This window comes from Haliotis rufescens, unplaced genomic scaffold, assembly GCF_023055435.1.
Source record: "Haliotis rufescens isolate VD_foot unplaced genomic scaffold, xgHalRufe1.0.p SCAF_5, whole genome shotgun sequence".
Taxonomy (NCBI): Eukaryota; Metazoa; Mollusca; class Gastropoda; order Lepetellida; family Haliotidae; genus Haliotis; species Haliotis rufescens.
The window spans coordinates 15,692,485-15,713,282 of NW_025964223.1; the positions used below are offsets into that span (position 1 = coordinate 15,692,485).

Genomic DNA, 20,798 nt, shown 5'->3' on the forward strand with positions numbered 1-20,798 from the left:
GGCTGGGACCAAAAACTATGTTTGTTATATCCGTCAGTTCTTTAGAAGCTTGTTCGTTATAAACATAGCTACTGTATACACTAAAAGTCCATAACCATGGTTACTCTATCAATTATTATTATTATCATTATTGTTATTGTTGTTGTTGTTGTTATTATTATTATTATAAACAGTGGTATGTGCACTGACAGTGCTACTGAATGTGCATTCTCATAATGTCCTCATATGAACCTTTTGTATGAACAATGAGTTGCCACTGTACTGGAGCCCTGTCCAGGAACTGGGTCAATATTATGTGTGCGCCACACTGACTTGCAGTATGAATAATGAAAAGTAATGCTATACACTAACTGAAATATCATCTTTCCACATTATCTATTAGGATTGCATTCAGGCATTATGACAGTAAGATATATGCTGTATATATTGTAGTCAATGTCGCTGACTTAGTTGATGCATGTCATCGTATCCCAATTGCGTGAAACGATGCTCATGACATCTATAACTGGATTGTCTGGTCCAGTCTCGAATATTTACAGACTGCCGTCATACAGCTGGAATATTGCTAAGTGCGGCGTTAAACAGCAAACCAAACCAAAACCAATATGTCAGATCGGTTCAAACAATGTCATGTCTGGAAGAATGTTCTGTAAAAATATCGGCATCAATATGTACAATGATGTTCTTCTATTTCATACAGACAGGCTTCAAATTTCTTTAATCCTGAACATATTTTATTGATTTACACAGGTAATAATTAACACATACATATGCTGATGGAAAAAGTAACTGTGCTTCCCATGAAGATCAATATAAGTAAGTGTGTTTGTTGGGAGATGATGATACTCACGCATGTGTTTCAATCTCATTAAAAGGACAACACATAACGGGTCTTGTCAGACCGACCTTTCGCTAACTCTGACCGACCAATGGAATTACTGACCAGAAGTCGACATTAGCCAATCAGAAGGCAGCTTTCTCATGCTTTACGGCACTAATTTCAAATTGGCGACTAAGCTTCGAAACATATTTTGACAAATTCTCGCTTAAAAATTTGAAACTTGAACAAAAGAACATTCTCGAAAGACAAATATATGGTCTAGACTGTATAGATTTAGTCGTTAAGCCAGTAAATATCATTCGGAATACCCCGTTTTAATGTTTTTGAGGCTACATGATTAGAAATCACATTCCGACTGTCACTTTCATGATCTGGTAGGCGACGCTCTGATTGGTCGGATGAAAGGTCATTCTGACGTGACCCCTAATGGGATGTGAGATTGGCATGTGTTTATCAATGTGAACAGTGCACAGTGATTGTTTATCTATCAGGTGCTCTTGTTTAACTGTAAATAATGCATTCACAATGCTAGGGCTTGCTGAAAATCATTGTCTATGCACCGTGGGTATGTTGCAAACCAAAATGGTCCAAAATCAAGTTTCCAGACATTTTAATGTTCATCGAAACAAAATATCATCTCTTTGGAGACGTTTATCTACAGCGGGGCAACACTCATGACTTGCCATGGACCGGTTGTCCACATGTTACTTCATGTCAACAAGACATCTATGGAATTGATACCAAACTGCCACATTAACAGCTCAAACAATTCCTGGGTTGGGACCAATTAGTGGCAGAAGCATATTAAACCGGTTGAGGGAGCTTCTGTCCCCAACATCCAGTGATGTCCCCAAATTTCCTTCTATATGACCATCAAGCACACCTCGTAGCTTGGTGTGGACAGCTGCTGAAGACAAGACTGGGACAGTCCAATTTTCATCTGGACAGCTCTGATGTTTGTGCAAGGGCCTACAGGCGTCCAGGAGAACCTTTTAGCGACTATAGCGTTACTCAGCGTCGTCAGTTTGGGCGTGTAAGTATAATGGTATGGGGCAGCATCAACTCTTGGTAGAACACAACACATCATTGTTAATGGCAATTTGAATGGCGTACGCTTACCGGGATGACATCGTTCAAGATAATGTTCTTCTCTGTGTGCAAGTGCAGGGACCTAATGTTGCACATGTTGTGACAGACTTTTTGAGGCAGCCTGTCATTTCTGTGCTGCCATTGCCGGCTGTTCTCCAGACCTCCCCCCTATAGAACATGTCTGAAATGACATCTACGACTACGTCACACCTGATATTCACATTGTTAACTGGGTTGTTACTCCAAACTGCTGGGGCATGTCGCTCTGTCTCTGTCTATGATAAATCATTGATCAGATGAATAACCAAATATTATGTTGTTATTTTAAATAACATATTTTTAACACCACTTTATATGAAGCACAGTTAATTTTTTCTGTTAGTATATGCAGTCAAACACTGTTGTGTCTAGCTTTGATGTGTCAAACTTATGGTTGTCTCGAAGTAAAAGCTTGGTCCGTGCGTTCTCATTCTTCATTCATCATTTTCGTTTGTGTTGAACCTCTTGTAGCAAGGTGTGGAGTCAACCCACAGATGACATCCTTACCTTGTCAGCTTGCTGACGGGGTTAACCTCTTTGGTCATGTGGACAAGGCGTCCAACTTCGGATCAGAAGGTCCGTGGTTCGAATCCCATCACGGGACTTGGAAATTTTATGGCCGCTACACTCGGATAACTCAAAGTATATACGTAGGTCCCTTCAACTGCGACACAACAGTGTTTGACCGTGTATTGTTTGAGTACATGAACTGACTTCTGGGTTGACTTGTGTTTCAAAAATAACAGATAAACATTCCTTTTTTGAACATGAGGAATGTTGTTCATGATGATGACCTTTCTGTTTCAAATAAAGACTGAAATTGGATGAATTATTAAGCAGCCCCTGTAAATGGGATCCACACAATTGGGACATGCTATCAGTGAAGTTATTGAGTCTGACCACCTGATCCATTTTGTTGCCTCTTGCTTATTAATAAGCACAGGTTGCTGGGGACTTCTGTTCTTACCTATAATCCCCATGTAGTCGTTTAAATAAAAACTCATTGTCCGGTCCAGACAATCCAGTCCAAAACAATCAAGTCTGGCCCAGACAATCCAATCCTCCAGCTTGTGATATAAAACCTAACACGGGACGCATAAAACCCCATGTACCCCGAGTCCGAGGACCAGACAGTCCAGTTCGAGACATAATCAAGTCTGGCTCAGACAATCAAATTTTAACCTGCTCATGGAATAAAACCTAACGCAGGACGCATAAAACCCCATGTACCCCTTGTGATCCTGCTACAATTTATAATATAGCCAATATGCCTGGGATATCATATAAAATCTGGGGATATTATAACATTCCTGTGTATGAGATTTAAGCCGACTGGAGAACAATAGGATGATGTTACTGGAGGTTTATAAAGCCAGGAAGAAGCCAGAGATTAGCACCCATTTAAAGTCTTATGCATGTAGTTGTTCTGTTACTTGTGTACTTGTTTTAGACATGTGATGACAATCTAATGATATCAGTGTAGGGTTACAGTGACCTACTTTCAGTGAGAAGCATATGCTGCATATGCCACCAACTGGTTTATATTACTGGATAACCCTTTGAAATGTTCTTGAAATACTTTGCCACTGATATTGTAGCTTGTATTCGCTCTCAAGGTCATACCTCCATGTATTATGTTGATAATAACTAACATTCTTGTGCTTGTGGGTTTCAGCACAGTCTCATTTGTTGATCTACAACCTGTTCAGTTTGGTCATGTTTGAATTCCACCAACATTAACAAAATGATTAAGTTTTCATGAAGGGTTTAGAATGCAAGTTAAGCTAATGCCACATTTTTGCAGTAAGAATTTATAAATCAGTCATTTTCCTGAAGTCAAAAGGCAACAGCTAACCTTTTATGATATTTTCAACTTTTGATGACGTTGATAGAATATTCTTATCTATTGTTACCATATTTGAACATTTTCTTCATCACATTTTGGATGACAGACAGTCCTGGAAAATGAAATGATTTGAAGCCTTGGTTCTACGTTCTCACTATCAACCAGGTATTAATGCACACCTCCATTGACAAAACCAAGCAGCGTTAGAAACTGGCACTAGTCCTGTAGTTCTTGCCAAACTGCCCAATAGTTTAGGTATCATAAAGACTAGTAGAAATTTGTAAAGGTTTTGCTATATATGATTATAAAAGTATAAGGACTAGTGGACAAAAGTAGTCATTCACTATTGCTGCCAAAATTGAGATGAAATCCCAGCCAACAGTATGATGATTGCTGTCTGAAGGATCATGTCATATGTTGAACAGCTGTTGCCTTGATCTCCAATGAATTGAGTAGGCTCTGCTGGTTGATTACCAGTAACCTGACTCACTGCTCTGTAATACATGCAGTAGACAGTCAATGCTGGAGGCTTTGGTTACCAGTCAGACGAAGCTGTGTACATCAGGTGTGTGTTTTAACTGCAGGCAGTGGTGGAGCAGAGTGAGTTAAGCAGTTGTTCAGTTATATCAAGTCAGTATTTCAGTTATATCAAGGCAGTATTTCAGGTATATCATTGCTGTACTTCAGGTATATCAAGTCAGTATTTCAGTTATATCATTGCTGTACTTCAGGTATATCAAGTCAGTATTTCAGTGATATCATGGCTGTACTTTAGTTATTTCATGGCTGTACTTCAGTTATTTCATGGCTGTACTTCAGTTATTTCATGGCAGTACTTCAGTTATATCAAGGTAGTATTTCAGTTATATCATGGCTGTACTTTAGTTATTTCATGGCAGTACTTCAGTTATATCAAGGCAGTTACAATATAATTTCAGTTATATCATGGCTGTACTTTAGTTATTTCATGGCAGTACTTCAGTTATATCAAGGCAGTATTTCAGTTATATCATGGCTGTACTTTAGTTATTTCATGGCAGTACTTCAGTTATATCAAGGTAGTTACAATATAATTTCAGTTATATTATGGCTGTACTTTAGTTATTTCATGGCAGTACTTCAGTTGTATATATATACAAGGCCGTATTTCAATTATATCAAGGAAGTATTTCAGTCATATCATGGCGTATCTGCTTGTTTCTGGAGGAAAGACCATAGTGATGCAGGTCATTGACATATTCCCACAGTTATTGTGCTGACAAACCTAGAATCATTTAATCAGGACAAAACTGCTGTATTGGTCATTGCCATTGCCAGGTAATTGACACAGATTCTGTTTCAACAAATATGATAAATAAAATGCCTCCTTCCTCACCTGAAAAAAATGATGGATGAAATGTTGATAATTAATCTAGAGTGGCATTGTTTTATACATACTCTCAATATTCATATTTCACAATATGCCAGAAATATTTGTAATATTATGAAAACCTGACTTGCATCTTTTAAATGGTAGTGGTTCTATACTTAGCTATGAATGGAGGGTAGGCTCGAAAACCATTAGTCAAATGTCATTTTATTTTTGTTCTAATTTCCGTCTTTTTTTGTGTCGGCCAGTTTTGGTAATCAACTTGGAAGGCCTAATGTCACGGGCAATATTAAATAGTAGGCAAGACAAGTGTGGACATTAGACACGTTAACCCCAAAATAGTATCACTACATTCCTGGGAGCTTCATGAGACTATATGGTGGCATGTTTGTAAAAGAAGATCCTTTAAATGCTCAGCATAGCTTAGACTAACATGTAGTCTCTGAAATCTTATATTACACAATATCCTTCTTGACTCTAAAAATAAAAAAAAATTCCCTATGCTGATTTCTGTGGAATAGAGCTGGCTTGAGCTGGCTAGACTTGCTTTTGTATGCATTTCTAGATTTTGTTTTTTCATAAAATAAATATATTCCACGGTCATGGTGCAGGACTAAGCATAGCTGTACACAGCAAAACAAGCCAAAGGGAGGTATTGATCAGAGAGTGTTGCCAGAGCTCTGCACATGTACCTTTCTCTTGTATCAACGGTTTGGCCCCGTGGGTGGTCCAGATTCATGTTGACCAGATAAATCTCCACACATGCGCAAGCTTAGACTCATAAACGCTTAGTATCTGATAATATATTTAAATTGAAAAGGAGCCCTGGTGAGAAGGGAGAAACCTGTAAAAAATCTAGACTTGCTGCATTTTTGGTTATAGAAGTTTCACATAGAATTATTTATGAAACCTTATGCATATCTTTTCTAAAAATGTATGCATAACTTTCTAATAATTTAATAGACTATATGAAAGTATCAAGTCTTTGAATGGCATTTAGAAGTAAGACATATTTAGGAAGGGGATGTCAACTTCTTTATTATGAGGAACACAACATTTCGGAGTATATTTGGAGTATCATTCACCTGATGAAGGAGTAAGTATATACTCCGAAACGTGTTCCTCACAGAGCTCCAGATAAGCTTTTGGTGTTGTGGGTATTTTACCCATGCATTTTAAAATCATTGGGTATCAATAATTCTATCTGGGTATTCAAATTTCTGTTACCCACAAGTTTTTACACATGTGGGTATTAAAGTTAAATATTTAAAAACACTATTCATCTAGCATGTCTAGTACCTGCAATCTTGTCGTGTGGGTTCGAGAGCTTTATGGGACTCAAACATACCGCGATAGTTCCACAAGAAAGTGTGATGGCAAATGATCATGATGTAACTGTCATCGTGGAGTTTGGCAAGGTTGACGGAATGTCCGTATATAATTTCAAAATAAGTTGCTGATTTGCTAATCAAATACGCAGGGTTACTTCACAATATTTTGATGATATGCACTAGTCTTATTTTTGTAGTGTATCTGTAATGTTCGTTGCGTATTTGATACGCTTGAATTTTATTTTACTGCGTTTTTCTGCATTTCTGATGCATATTTTACGCAGATACGCAGCTTATCTGGAGCTCTGCCTCATAATAAAGAAGTTGACATCCATAAATTCCCCTTCCTTATATGAAAGTATGCTTTAACAGAGACTATATGTAAGTATACGTAAGTCTCCCTGGTATCATCTCCATCATTAGGGCTGTCCATCTTCAGTGTGTGAGGGAGTGAGTCGTTATTGCTTAGCACCATATCAGCAATTGCAGCTATTTAGCAGAAAGGTTCAGCTTCAGTGGGTTTGCTGTGATGGAATGTTGACATGCTCTCTGCCCATGCACAACTGTGAGGCATACCCCCTGTTTCCCTGGTGTACAGCATAGCATGTGTGTCGTCTGCATTCTGTAGGTCAACTGTTGTGTAATGTTGATCTCAGATACCTCTCCACACGCACACATGCACGCACGCACGCACGCACGCACGCACACACACACACACACACACACACACACACACACACACACACAGACAGACAGACACATCCACACACACATCCACACACATATCAGCAATTGCAGCTATTTAGCGGAAAGGTTCAGCTTCAGTGGGTTTGCTGTGATGGAATGTTGACATGCTCTCTGCCCATGCACAACTGTGAGGCATACCCCCTGTCTCCCTGGTGTACAGCATAGCATGTGTGTTGTCTGCATTCTGTAGGTCAACTGTTGTGTAATGTTGATCTCAGATACCTCTCCGCACACACGCACGCACGCATGCACGCACGCACACACACAGACACACACACAGACACACACACACACACACGCATGTAATATTACATCATTTGTGGATACCAACATCGGTGTAATCCAGTCATGTTGACCTATATGTAGCAGTTTTAGAAATTACAATCCTATCACATATAGGGATCTCCTAAATTGATTATCATCATTACCACGACTTGCAACTTACAACTTAGCTTAACATACAACCTTAATTTGACCACTGTTGTCAATGTCTGTTGAGTGACACAAGCAGATCTCATCAGCTGGTTGTTCACAGATTATAAGGTCACTGACTGCACCACATGCGAACTTCCCAGTGGTTGACTGAACCACATCCAGGCAGTGAGCAGTGATAGGGTGGTTGTAGGCTGTAGCTGCCTTGTGGCCTGGGCTTTAGTGTTTGTGAGAGGAGTGACGACTGATCAGAAGCAGGTGGGTTAGTGATCTATCTGCTGCAGTGTTGGACTGGTACTCGGTGCTGTATTCCCACCAGCCTCCTGGTTTAAGGATCAAGTTCCACCTGACCAGCTTCTGCTGCAACTGTGGATGTAAACTGACAGTTTCACATCCATGCTGTAACATGTATGTAGCTTCCTTGTGGGTGTTTTTAGGTGACTGGGGATAGCTTTATACCACATGTGCACGATCAATTTTAATGATTAATAGATAATATATGTAATGTGTCGTATCATGGAGAAATACCCATTTGATTTTTCCAGTCACAGGACCGTGTAACTAATGATAATAATAAGAAAACTCGCGAAATACTTGCAGACGAGAGCGAAGGCAGGTGCAGATGGAAGGGGTGATGTGTTTGCAATCAGGATGGATGAACAACATTTGGATGGAAGGAGTACTTCTAGCTGTGGTATATCTACCCCTGTGGGGGTTGCAAGGGGGAATAGGACCAAAGTTTGCCATGCCAAATATTTCTGACTTTAGTACCATAGGGCACAGGACCATGTTGCTGAGCCACTCATAACAAACAACCACGCAAAAAACTCGCAGACGAGGCCGAAGGCCAGGCTCTCAGCCTCGTCTGCGAGTTTGTTTGTTATTATTATTAGTTACATGGTCCTGTGCAAAGGGGAATTAGTTTAGAAATAAAAGTCCTGCAGAAAATTGTTTGGTTCCTATTTTCGACACAAAAAGGATGGTATTAACATCAACACTTTCTATGTAAATATGTATGAAGCCCCTGAAAATTAAGGTTTTAGAAAGAATGCAAATCTTGTCTTGCAACTATAATGTTGTACCATGAGACTATTAATAGATACTACCCAAACTCTGAATCATGATATCGCATTATAAACGTGTTTTCCTTGCATCACTGTGTAAAGTCTTGATGTATGAACAGTTTGATCTTCTAATCAGGGCTTTACCCTCTTACAAAACTGGGTTCCAGGGGTTTCCATTGTCCCACGTGGACAGTGGTCCTGATTGATGGATGAAATAACAGACACCCATAACGGCTCTTGTTGCACTGTAGGTACAAATAGATAATCTCACCCGAGTGTCTTTTGATATCAATTATATCAACACGTGTTGATAAAAGTCGAAAAATTCCAAGGATTGATTTTATTTATCATCCAACATCATTCTTCCAACTTTTTCAATTAGTAGACAGTAATTAGCAGTGTAAAAAAAAAGTGTCTTCAGTGTAAAAAGTACTGCCAACAGCTTCAGTAGCAGAGCCATTAGTGATGTCATTTGATTGTGACGACATGGTAACCAGTGACGTCACAATGGTCTAATCCAAGTGATATCTCCTGTGGGAGCCAGTTTTGGATGATAATGAATATTATTGTGCGCCCCTTGGGATGCAGTATTCTTTTTTATCCCCCGCCGCGCGAAAGCGCGAAGCGGGGGATATAGTATTCACGACCGTCCGTACGTCCGTCCGTACGTCCCACCTGTTTGTTGCCGCGATATCTCAAGAACTAAACACTGGATTGTCTTCATATTTGGAACTATGGTGTATATACAGACCCCGCAGACACCAGTCGGTTTTGGTGACCTTGACCCCATTTTCAAGGTCACAGCAGGCATATCTGCTTTTGGAGTTGGAAAACGGTGTTGCCGCGATATCTCAAGAACTAAACACTGGATTGTCTTCATATTTGGAACTATGGTGTATATACAGACTCCGCAGACACCAGTCGGTTTTGGTGACCTTGATCCCATTTTCAAGGTCACAGCAGACAAATCTGCTTTTAGAGTTGGAAAACGGTGTTGCCGTGATATCTCAAGAACTAAACACTGGATTGTCTTCATATTTGGAACTATGGTGTATATACAGGCTCCGCAGACACCAGTCGGTTTTGGTGACCTTGATCCCATTTTCAAGGTCACAGCAGACAAATCTGCTTTTGGAGTTGGAAAACGGTGTTGCCGCGATATCTCAAGAACTAAACACTGGATTGTCTTCATATTTGGAACTATGGTGTATATACAGACTCCGCAGACACCAGTCGGTTTTGGTGACCTTGATCCCATTTTCAAGGTCACAGCAGACAAATCTGCTTTTGGAGTTGGAAGACGGTGTTGCCGCGATATCTCAAGAACTAAACACTGGATTGTCTTCATATTTGGAACTATGGTGTATATACAGACACCGCAGACACCAGTCGGTTTTGGTGACCTTGACCCCATTTTCAAGGTCACAGCAGGCAAATCTGCTTTTGGAGTTAGAAAACGGTGTTGCCGCGATATCTCAAGAACTAATCGCTGGATTGTCTTCATATTTGGAACTATAGTGTATATACAGACACCGCATACACCTGTCAGATTTGGTGACCTTGACCCCATTTTCAAGGTCACAGCAGGCAAATCTGTTTTTGGAGTTGGAAAACGGTGTTGCCACAATATCTCAAGAACTAATCGCTGGATTGTCTTCATATTTGGTACTATGGTGTACAGGCGGGGGATATTTCGTCACTCTGTGACAAATACTTGTTCCGTCCATTTTCTGCATCTGTGCACACATTTGTGTGTTGCATAAAACTCTGTCCTAATATCTTTCTTAAAAAATGATTTATCTAGAATTCCAAACTCTATGTCCTTATCAGGTAGATAAGAAGAAAATAGTTATTTATTTCAGAGGTATTTTCACATCACACTGAAACACTGTGTTCAATGATTGACATACTAGTATTATAAAACCATGCATTCAGTGTCTTCCTCTTCTTTGGTCCAATTATCACGGTGATTAGTAAGTACAAATCACTTCTACAAAGCATAAGTTATTACTATAAATAATAGCATGAACTGAGAATCATTTAGTTCTTATTTGGGAATTTTGGCTGATATTTGCTGCGGACTTTGGTCCAAATATCGGCCTATCTCAGCCCCTGGTGTAGACACATACTAGTCCTGCACCATGACTGTGGAATATATTTATTTAATGAAAAATAAACCAATCTAGATACGTATACAAAAGCTCTAGCTAGCTCTATGAAATTAGCATCAGGAAAGTTATATGTTTATTTCTAGAGTTGAGGAGGGTATTGTGTTATACAGGATTTCATAGACTAAATGTTAGTCTAGACACATCCCTGTCTTGTGTTGTGCAGAAACTACCAGCCATGAGTGTCGTTGTGGCTCAGTAGTGTGAGTTACAGAAACACAACCGTGGCCTTACAGTGGTCGTTACACAGCCGATTTTAGCTCGTTGTTTGATGACAGCCCTCATCACCATTCACTAGCTGCTTTGTGGGGGTCCCGGGGGCGACTTGCCTATCATCATAACATGGAGCATTTCATTAATGCACTAAAATTCTTTCAGTTTGGACCAAGTATGCAAAAGTGTGTCCTGAATCCAGTGTAGTAGTTAATGGATTTGCAAGTCCTTTTTTTAAGATATCAAGAGGCTGTCGTCAAGGTGACCCAGTCGGCATATATTTTTAAAATTTGTGCTGAAATTTTGGCAGTTATGACAAGAAGTAATTCTTAAATGAAAGGAATTAAGATAGGAAAAAATTGAACACTTGCTGTCACAATTTGCAGATGACACATCACTAAGTTTGGATGGAACAAAAAAAGGCCTTTATGCTGTATTGCACACATTGCAGTTTTTTGCTAGATTTTCTAATTACATTACACATTACAAAGTTTAAACTATTAGGAATAGACTTTGATGTTGATTTAGATAATATTATTGTGGAGGATACTTATAAAATAAGGCTTGAAATAATTGAGAGAGAAATGATCCTATGGATGGTAATGATCCTATGGACGGTAAATGTTTTTACTCCAATAGGAAGAAATATAGTTCTAAAAAGCCTCTTATTGTCAAAACTGAATTATGTTTTTTCATCCATACCCAATCCTCCAAAAGATGTGATAGATACTTTTCAGAAAAGATATTTTTAGATTTGTATGGAAGGGGAAACCGGATAAAGTGAAAAGAAAAATAATGTCTGAACCTTCAAAACATGGCGGAATTAACATGCCAATTAGGATGTGATTGTAGTACAAAAACTTTCATGGATCAAAATATTATATGGTAATCACTCAAAATGGACTGAGTTAGTTTCTTGCTGTATTCCAAATAGAGGGAGATTATGGTTGGCACTTGCCTCCTATGTTGTTGTAGTTATTACTGCAAATACCATGAGGCCCGTGAAGATCCGGGGTAGAATAGGTCTTCACCAACCCATGCTTGTGACTATGCTTGTCGTAAGAAGCGACTGATGGGATCGGATGGTCAATTGTGTGGATCGATGCTCATGATATTAATCACTGGATTATCTGGTCAGACTTGATTATTTACCGACTGCCGTTATATAGCTGGAATATTGCTGAGTGTGGCGTTAAACAACAAACCAACCAACCAACTAACCAAATACCATGAATTTATTTTTGAAGGATGTTTTGGAAGCTTAATGGGCAACATATTTGACAACAAAGAAACTGGAAACTGGTCAAGCTATTATTAGACACTCTATATGGTTTAAAAGCAGGATGCAAATAGGAAATAGTCCAAACTTTTATAAACATTGGTCAAGCAGAGGTGTAACCTTCATTGGGGATTTAGTTGATGACAAAGGTGAAATTTATATATTTGATGCTTTTGTGCATATGTATGGAATTGAAGAAAAAAATAATAGAATTATTGTGCAGTTGTTAATGCAGTCAAACAATTTTGTAAGGTAGATGAACATATTGTGTTCAATTCTATATCTCCTGGACCAACCTTATCACTCAATATATCATATCTGCTAAACCAAAATATAGATAGTACAGAATTTTACAGGACTTAATCAGCGCCAAAGTTTGTTAAATTTCATGGCATTGAAAATTGGAAAGTTTACTAAATAAGACATTTTTTAGTGAAACAGATTGGCAAGAACATATTGATGCCAAAAAGATGTACTCAAAGTGAAGATATTAGATGGTTTCAGTTTAAGATTATTCCTTACAACTAACAAATATTTATATGAAATTGGATATGTTGATTCTCCTTTGTGTATTTTCTGTACAAATCAACCTGAAACTATAATCCATATGTTGTATGATTGTGAACATGTAAGAAAGATTTGGGAGAAACTGTACATTTGGATAAAAAACGTTGTGGAAGGAACAACAGATTTGAACAGAGAAAATGTTTTATTTAGATTTCAAGGCAAACATTACAACCCATTGAATAACAAAACAAGTAATATCCAGACAATGTAGGAAAAAATGAATTTCCACATTTTAAACAAATACAGCGATTAGTTATTGCAATGCTACAAAGGTAATGACATTTACAAATTGTAACTATGCGACCTATTTTAGTTCTAGTCTTCCTTCCACACTTTGTTTAAAAACCAATCTGCAAACATAGTTATACATATTGAAACTATATAAAGAGCTGCACAGAAGTGGACAGGGATTCGAGAAAATATTTTGTTGCGCGTTTTCATGTTAATGATTCAAAAAGAAAAATAAGCGGTATGTAATTGTTGACTTTTTTATTTGTTTATATTTTTATAACAGTTACCAACTAGTACGTGCACTTTGCATAAATCTGCTGCGTGGATTTACACTGTGCACACCAGTATTAATTTGACATTCTGTGAGAAGACATATTGGCCAAATTTAGGTAATGTTCGTGGCTTGTTTGTGTTTTATATACTTACGATCATGTGATTTTATTTCAGAAATAAATTGCCAGAAACGTTAAAATACAAGGGGGCAAAGAGTCACTGTTCTTCTGGCAACTTGATCTGACGAGGAACTTGAATGGATTCAAAGTTTAGGTGAGTATTGATTAGGAGCACAATATATACCTCTCAGTGAATCTGGGGCACGGGTGGCCCAGTCGTCTTAGGCGCCATGATTCGCTGTGCAGAGTTGCATCCCTTGGGCACGCCAGAAACCTATGGTTGTGGGTTCGAATCCTGGTTCGCCCCGATTATGTTTCTAAGTTTGTCAGCACCATACCCGAGCTCATGGGTTTCACTGAAGTGGTGACCTGCTTCGCTTCGGGCTTTCCCCCTACATTAAGCTGACACGCCGCGATATAACTGGAATACTGTTAAAAGCGGCGTTAAACTCAACTCACTCACTCACTCTCAGTGAATCTCTTTGAAGAATATTATTGCCATACCAAAAAGTCATTACTGTCTATACTTTCTAATTTTGAACATTTGTTGGCAGAGGAATACATATTTAGGTCACCTTCCCTACGTGATGGTGGGAATATGTCATAACAGTATTATTTCCTGTCCATTGGCGTCCCATTAACTCCTTTAACTATGAACCGGGAGATCAGCTAAATTGTGCTGAATATCAAGTGAACAGGTACATTTATTAAGGAGGAAAGCCTTGTGTAAAGGTTAACCACAACTTTACTGTATCTCATTTTGAGAATAATGTAGACACCTATCACGCTTCATGAAAAGTTAAAAGTCAAAATACTGGTTTAGAGTAAAAAACAGTTCTGTTTTAAAAGGTTACCATATTTGAAATGTTTTGAACCATTGAAATAACCTTTGTTGTTGCTCTACATTTCCAGCCTTGTCCCGAAGGTGATCAATGGCAGTATTGCGGGTATTGTAGGTGTGACATGTGTGTTCCCCATCGACCTCGTCAAGACTCGGCTGCAGAACCAGCAACCTGGGCCTAATGGGGAGCTGCTCTACAAAAACCTGTAAGTCAAGCTTGTCAGACTGGACTTGTAGCCTCCACCATTGATGGAGGCTGAAAATGTAGCCTCCACCATTGATGGAGCCTGGATAGGTAGCCTCCACCATTGACAGGGGCTGAACATGTAGTCTCCACCATTGATGGAGGCTGAACATGTAGCCTCCACCATTGATGGAGCCTGGATATGTAGCCTCCACCATTGATGGAGGCTGAACATGTAGTCTCCACCATTGATGGAGCCTGGATATGCAGCCTCCACCATTGATGGAGCCTGGATAGGTAGCCTCCACCATTGATGGAGGCTGAACATGTAGCCTCCACCATTGATGGAGGCTGAACATGTAGCCTCCACCATTGATGGAGGCTGAACATGTAGCCTCCACCATTGATGGAGGCTGAACATGTAGCCTCCACCATTGATGGAGCCTGGATATGTAGCCTCCACCATTGATGGAGCCTGGATATGTAGCCTCCACCATCGATGGAGGCTTGAAGCATGTCATCGATCCCAATTGCGTGGAACTCGATTATTTACAGACCCCTGTCATATAGCTGGAATATTGCTGAGTGCAACAAACCAACCAACCAATATGTAGCCTCTGCCATTGATGGAGCCTGGATAGGTAGCCTCCACCATTGATGGAGGCTGAATATGTAGCCTCTGCCATTGATGGAGCCTGAACATTGAGCCTATGACTACTTGTGTTGTACAGTGATGCAGTGTCTTGTAATGCAATTTATCAAAAGCAACTGATAAAAATATTAATATAACAATATTTTTAATTTTGTGAATATATTCATAAAGGGAAATAAACTATTTAATTAAGTCAGCCAGTCCACAAAAGAACCACTTCTACAGTGCCTCTTGAAATATGTTTCCGTGCCTACATTAACTTGGTTGACAGGGACACACACCTGTGTCCAGCTGTTGCCTCCCACTGCATCTGTGAATGGACATGTTTGATGGACACATGTGATGCATGGCAGCATGTGGCAGTCGTCATTCAAGCATGTCCAAGTGATAGGCCATGTTATTGTCATAACAATAGAAATCTCATCAGACTGACTGATGCATCCCAATTATTTTCTAGCATTTAGAAATAGCTGTACTTCTGCTGTGGAAATGCTAACAGTTATTGTTCTTCAATGAACCTGAACTAATTAATATGAGAGCATTTGACAATATTGGTTTGTTGACATATGTTTAAAAGAACATAATAAATAACCAGTTAATCAGTAAAAATGAAGATTGTTAAGGTTACAAGACTGGGTACAGATGTGTGGTTTTATTGTAATATATATTTTAATTAATATGTATTGCAGGCATTTAAACAGGAATTGGTGGAACAACAATAATGTTTTTAAAAACATGAAAGCTGTCAATTCATTTGCAAAAACAAAACAAGACTATTTGATGACAAACATGATGATTATTAATAAACTATCACGACAGAATAAATAATCTTCATGGTTTTTTAATAAGTTCATGTAAAGGGTTTTTAAAGTCTCTTTCCAGCAGATGTTTTTTTCTATAATTTTTCAAACTTTATCCTTTAATTAACACAAAACCAAGTAGGACTCATATATTCCTGTTTACCATGGTAACAGTGTCATGTGTTTTTTCCAGTGTTGACTGTGGGTCGAAGACGTTTCGCAATGAGGGATTCTTTGGAATGTACAGGGGTGAGTATTTTCTGTAACTACAGGTCCTCAGGTGTTTTGCTCACTCACTCGATTATTTTGCTCACTCTGTGACTGTATCATAGCAACAGTTTTTATAACATATATTCACTATTCATCATGACATGGCCAACTTTTTCCACTAAAGGCTGGAAACATTCTGTTATGATTATGTGATTCTTGGCAGGGTTTTATATGATTCTTGTCAGGGTTTTAGAGGATTCTTGTAAGGGTTTTAGATTATTCTTGTCTGGGTTTTATATGATTCTTGTCAGGGTTTTAGATGATTCTTGTCTGGGTTTTAGATGATTCTTGTCTGGGTTTTATATGATTCATGTCAGGGTTTTAGATGATTCTTGTCTGGGTTTTAGATGATTCTTGTCTGGGTTTTATATGATTCATGTCAGGGTTTTAGATGATTCTTGTCTGGGTTTTAGATGATCCCTGACAGGGTTTAAGGTTATGAATCAGAAGAATGTCCAATCAAAAGTTGATGAAATGATGAAAATGTCCTATTGACAAGTTCCTTTAGCAAAATCCCTGCTTGTCAAAGATAAACCGCAGTGAAGAGGGTGCTGTGTGGGGAAGTAACTGTAATACCCTGGATTTTAGCAATATTCCAGCAATATCACGGCGGGGGACACCAGAAATGGGCTTCACACATTGTACCCATGTCGGGATTCGAACCCGGATCTTCGGCGTGACGAGCGAATGCTTTAACCACTAGGCTACCCGACCGCCACGTTTGTTGTATAGAGAATCTGTGTTTCAGGCTCGGGAGTGAACCTGCTGCTCATCACCCCAGAGAAGGCCATCAAGCTTGTCGGCAATGACTTCTTCCGACACAACCTGCGCACAGATAAGTGAGTATGGCATGCTAGCAACTAGTTGTCATGGAAACAAGTGCTAGAATCACAAATTAGTAAAATAGAGTTGAAATTTTAGGGAAAATGAAATATCTTGCAACAATTATCCTTGCAATGCTAGTGTGTTTCAATACGGTACTGAGGCAGTTAGTGTAGTGAGTGACACTAGGAATGTTATGACTCATTGAGTTATCTTGAAATACTGATAGAATATGTTGATACAATGAAGGATGAAGCGTGGTTTATTTCGCGATGAAACATTGTCCTGTCATGTCGTTATTTCTGGAGATTCGAACTTGCGCTTGCAAAATGATGACGTTATAAATTGGACAACATTATTTGTGAGAGGGAAGTGTCTTATGAGTTGTTCCCCATAGATGTAACTGGGCAACATAGAAAAACGCAATGCCTGAACGATCGCTTCCAAAAGTGGGAGAGATATGACAATCGGTATTAGGACACAAGGTACAGATAATTGTCGTGAAAATTGTGAGAATATGTAGGAAAGACCAAATTGACACCCCCCCCCCCCCCCCCCCCATTCACTAAATGGACTTGCCGCAGTCGAATTCTATTCAGGGAGTCATCATTATTTTGAATATATATAAAAATATTTTTAAAGCATGTACTTTTTGCAGGAAGAAAATTTAACTTGTGTATGGTTTTAATGATCAAGGGTACCGTATTTGACGTAATAAGTGCCCCGCTCTAATAAGAGTCCCCTATTTCTAGTTTTGAGAACGCCCTGGGTGCTTATTATGTCGAATATGGTATTACTAGAACTATATAAATGGGTATTACCACTGTTATTATGTCTTATTATCATGGCTTCTCATATAATATTATCTCATAAGGATGAAAACATGAACACAGGAAGCTGATAACAGAACTACTGAGGATAATATGATCCGTAATTCCCCCCTTTCTCTCCAATGACATCCATGCTGTTTGTTGTAGAGGGACACTTCCCCTCAGTCGGGAGCTGCTGGCGGGAGGAGGGGCAGGGATGTGTCAGATCATCGTCACAACGCCCATGGAGCTGCTCAAGATACAGCTGCAGGATGCAGGCCGTTCTGGTGAGTATGTAGTCTGTTGATGTGTTGTTTTAGTTCCAGCCTAGTGACTAAGTGAGTCGAACGTTAATTTTGACAGTATTTCCTGCGTGTCAGCTTGAAGTGATACATACATTAGGCATTACCTTGTTACAACATGAGCACTGTTATGGCGCTGGCTGACCTAGAAGCATAATTAGCGTGATGTGTGATTTGAACCCACAATCGCAGGTTCCAGCCTAGTGACTAAGCAAGTCTAACGTCAACTTTGACAGTATTTCCTGCGTGTCAGCTTGATGCTGGAGGAAGTGATGCAGGCCTTACTCATTTACCTCGTCACAACATGAGCACTGTTATGATGCTGGCTGACCTAGAAGCAATCTGTGATTCGAATCCACGATCATAGGTTTATGGTCTAATGGACACGACATACTTGATGTATCTAAGATGGTGACATTGAGCAGAGGTGTCTTCAGAAGAACGAGTCATCCACACTTAACTCTGCATATTGTTGACTATTCCAGCCAAAGTGGATCTGAGTGCCAATGGTGCTGTAGCAGGCAAGCCAGTCGCTGCTCCCCGACTCTCCGCAACGAAGATTGCCCTGGACCTGCTCCGACAACGAGGCATCATCGGCCTGTATCAAGGATGTGGAGCCACGGCTCTCCGAGATGTCACCTTCTCAGCCATCTACTTCCCCCTGTTTGCCCATCTCAATGCACTGGTAAGACTATCACACTGTGCTGGCTGCTGCTGCTGCTGACAGACTTCTGTGTGTGTTTTGTTGTGGGTGCTGGAGGTTGTGATGTTTGGAGAAGTCTGGGAGAGCTTAATGGTGCTGACTGTGATGGCTTCTAATAGAAATATCATGATGATTAACTAACAAACATAGCTGCATGTGTGCTTATAAAGTTGAAACAAGCCATTCCTTCCCATAAGGGATATTACTTACAGTAATGACAAAATGAGCTTTTTAAGAAATGTCTATTTTGCTAGCGATAAACATCGTCATTGAGTTTTGATCACATGATTACTATCCAGGTAAGCTTTGGCAGTCAGGTGATTATGTTCAGGCTATATTAAGCAGCTTGTGAAGTGTTTGTTTCATTACCAGTACGAAAGAACCGTTCCAGCGTTATTGACCAAGTTCACTGCTAAACTGCCGATTCTTACACGGATTGTAACCATGTGATCAAAACACAGTGATGATTGCAGCTCTGATTGTGTTGTGCAGGGCAAGCGTCGGGAGGGTAGCGGCGAGGCGGTGTTCTACGTGTCCTTTCTCTCAGGCTGTGCTGCTGGCTGTGTGGCCTCGCTGTCCGTCAACCCTTTCGATGGTGAGTGAGTGAGTGAGTGAGGAAATGGGAAAAACCACAGTCACCATTATTACAGCTACAGCGAACCTCATCAGCTGTGTTCTGGATGATTAGTTTAGGGAATGTGTATATGATACAATGACATTACATTTAGTTTGTTTATGGTTAACGCCACACTCAGAAAATATACCAGCTATATGATGGCGGCCCTTAAATAATCAAGTCTGGAGCAGACAATCCAGTCATTGACATCATGAGCGTCGATCTAAAAATTGAGATATGATGACATGCATCATCCAAGTCAGCCAGCCTCACAACTCAATTCCATTAGTTGTCGCTTACGACAAGCATGGGTTGCTGAAGACCAATTTTAACCTGAAATCTTCACAGGAATGGTGATCTACTATGTACCCATGATTCAGTAATCTGAATAATTTCAATAAGAACAGTACCATCAGATTGACAGGTTTCAGTGTATGACAGGAATATTCAGGATGACCTGTAAATCAACTTGTGGTTGGTAACACGATCAATGATCCATACAGTCATGTCATAAAATATGATATGTTAATACAGCTCAGCCGATAAGGTAATTAGACACAATGTTGAAGTACAGCTAGTCTACGACTGTATGATACACAAGCTTTATTGTGATGCTGGCTGTCTGCTTCTAGTTGTGAAGACGAGGCTACAGACATTACACAAAGGCAAGGGGGAGCAGTCATACTCTGGGATCATCGATTGTTTCAGGTGAGTTGTTTCCCCTGTGGATTAACTCTGTTGTCAATACGTACATGGTTACTCGTATTGCTAGTTCATGTGTTACACTGAGCTCATTCACTGAGAGTACCGTATATGACCGTAGATAAGCCGATCTCATAGTTAAGCCGAGGCATTAACTTGGTATTTGGAATCTGTATCAAAATGTGTATGTGCGGTACATAAGCTGGACCGCCAACCTAAAACTACGATGATCTGTCATCGGAAATAGGATATCAACAAATCTGTATTGAATTACACAAGTTAATCCTGTCGTTACAGTGTAACGGTTACCCTATCGGTAAAAAAACAATAAAGCATTGTGTGAAACTGAGGAGGGTCCTGTGTTTACTTAGGCCTTCATTGTATTTGAATGTAGGAACCCCTTAAATCTTTAACTTTTGACATAACAGTTAGAACAAGGACTCCTTAAAGTTTAAAATGTGTGACCAACCATGAGATAAGGGGACCTTA

The 20,798-nt window shown here is 39.5% G+C and overlaps 1 protein-coding gene across 5 annotated transcripts in view; it reads left to right on the forward strand.

The window, feature by feature from the left end:
• The window catches only part of LOC124113276 (mitochondrial glutamate carrier 1-like), a 36,499-nt gene that overhangs the window by 12,410 nt on the left and 3,291 nt on the right, over window positions 1-20,798 (forward strand). For 2 of the 5 annotated variants that reach the window (XM_046473573.2, XM_046473574.2), the window contains exons 2-9: window positions 13,664-13,762; window positions 14,521-14,655; window positions 16,279-16,334; window positions 17,104-17,194; window positions 18,155-18,273; window positions 18,774-18,973; window positions 19,484-19,586; window positions 20,240-20,315. In XM_046473573.2, the coding sequence (XP_046329529.1) occupies window positions 13,746-13,762; window positions 14,521-14,655; window positions 16,279-16,334; window positions 17,104-17,194; window positions 18,155-18,273; window positions 18,774-18,973; window positions 19,484-19,586; window positions 20,240-20,315 (797 nt within the window). In that variant the 5' untranslated portion in view covers window positions 13,664-13,745. Of the gene's footprint in view, window positions 1-7,835; window positions 8,132-13,663; window positions 13,763-14,520; window positions 14,656-16,278; window positions 16,335-17,103; window positions 17,195-18,154; window positions 18,274-18,773; window positions 18,974-19,483; window positions 19,587-20,239; window positions 20,316-20,798 lie in introns of those variants that run through there. The other 3 variants (XM_046473575.2, XM_046473572.2, XM_046473571.2) reach the window with 3 other exon arrangements.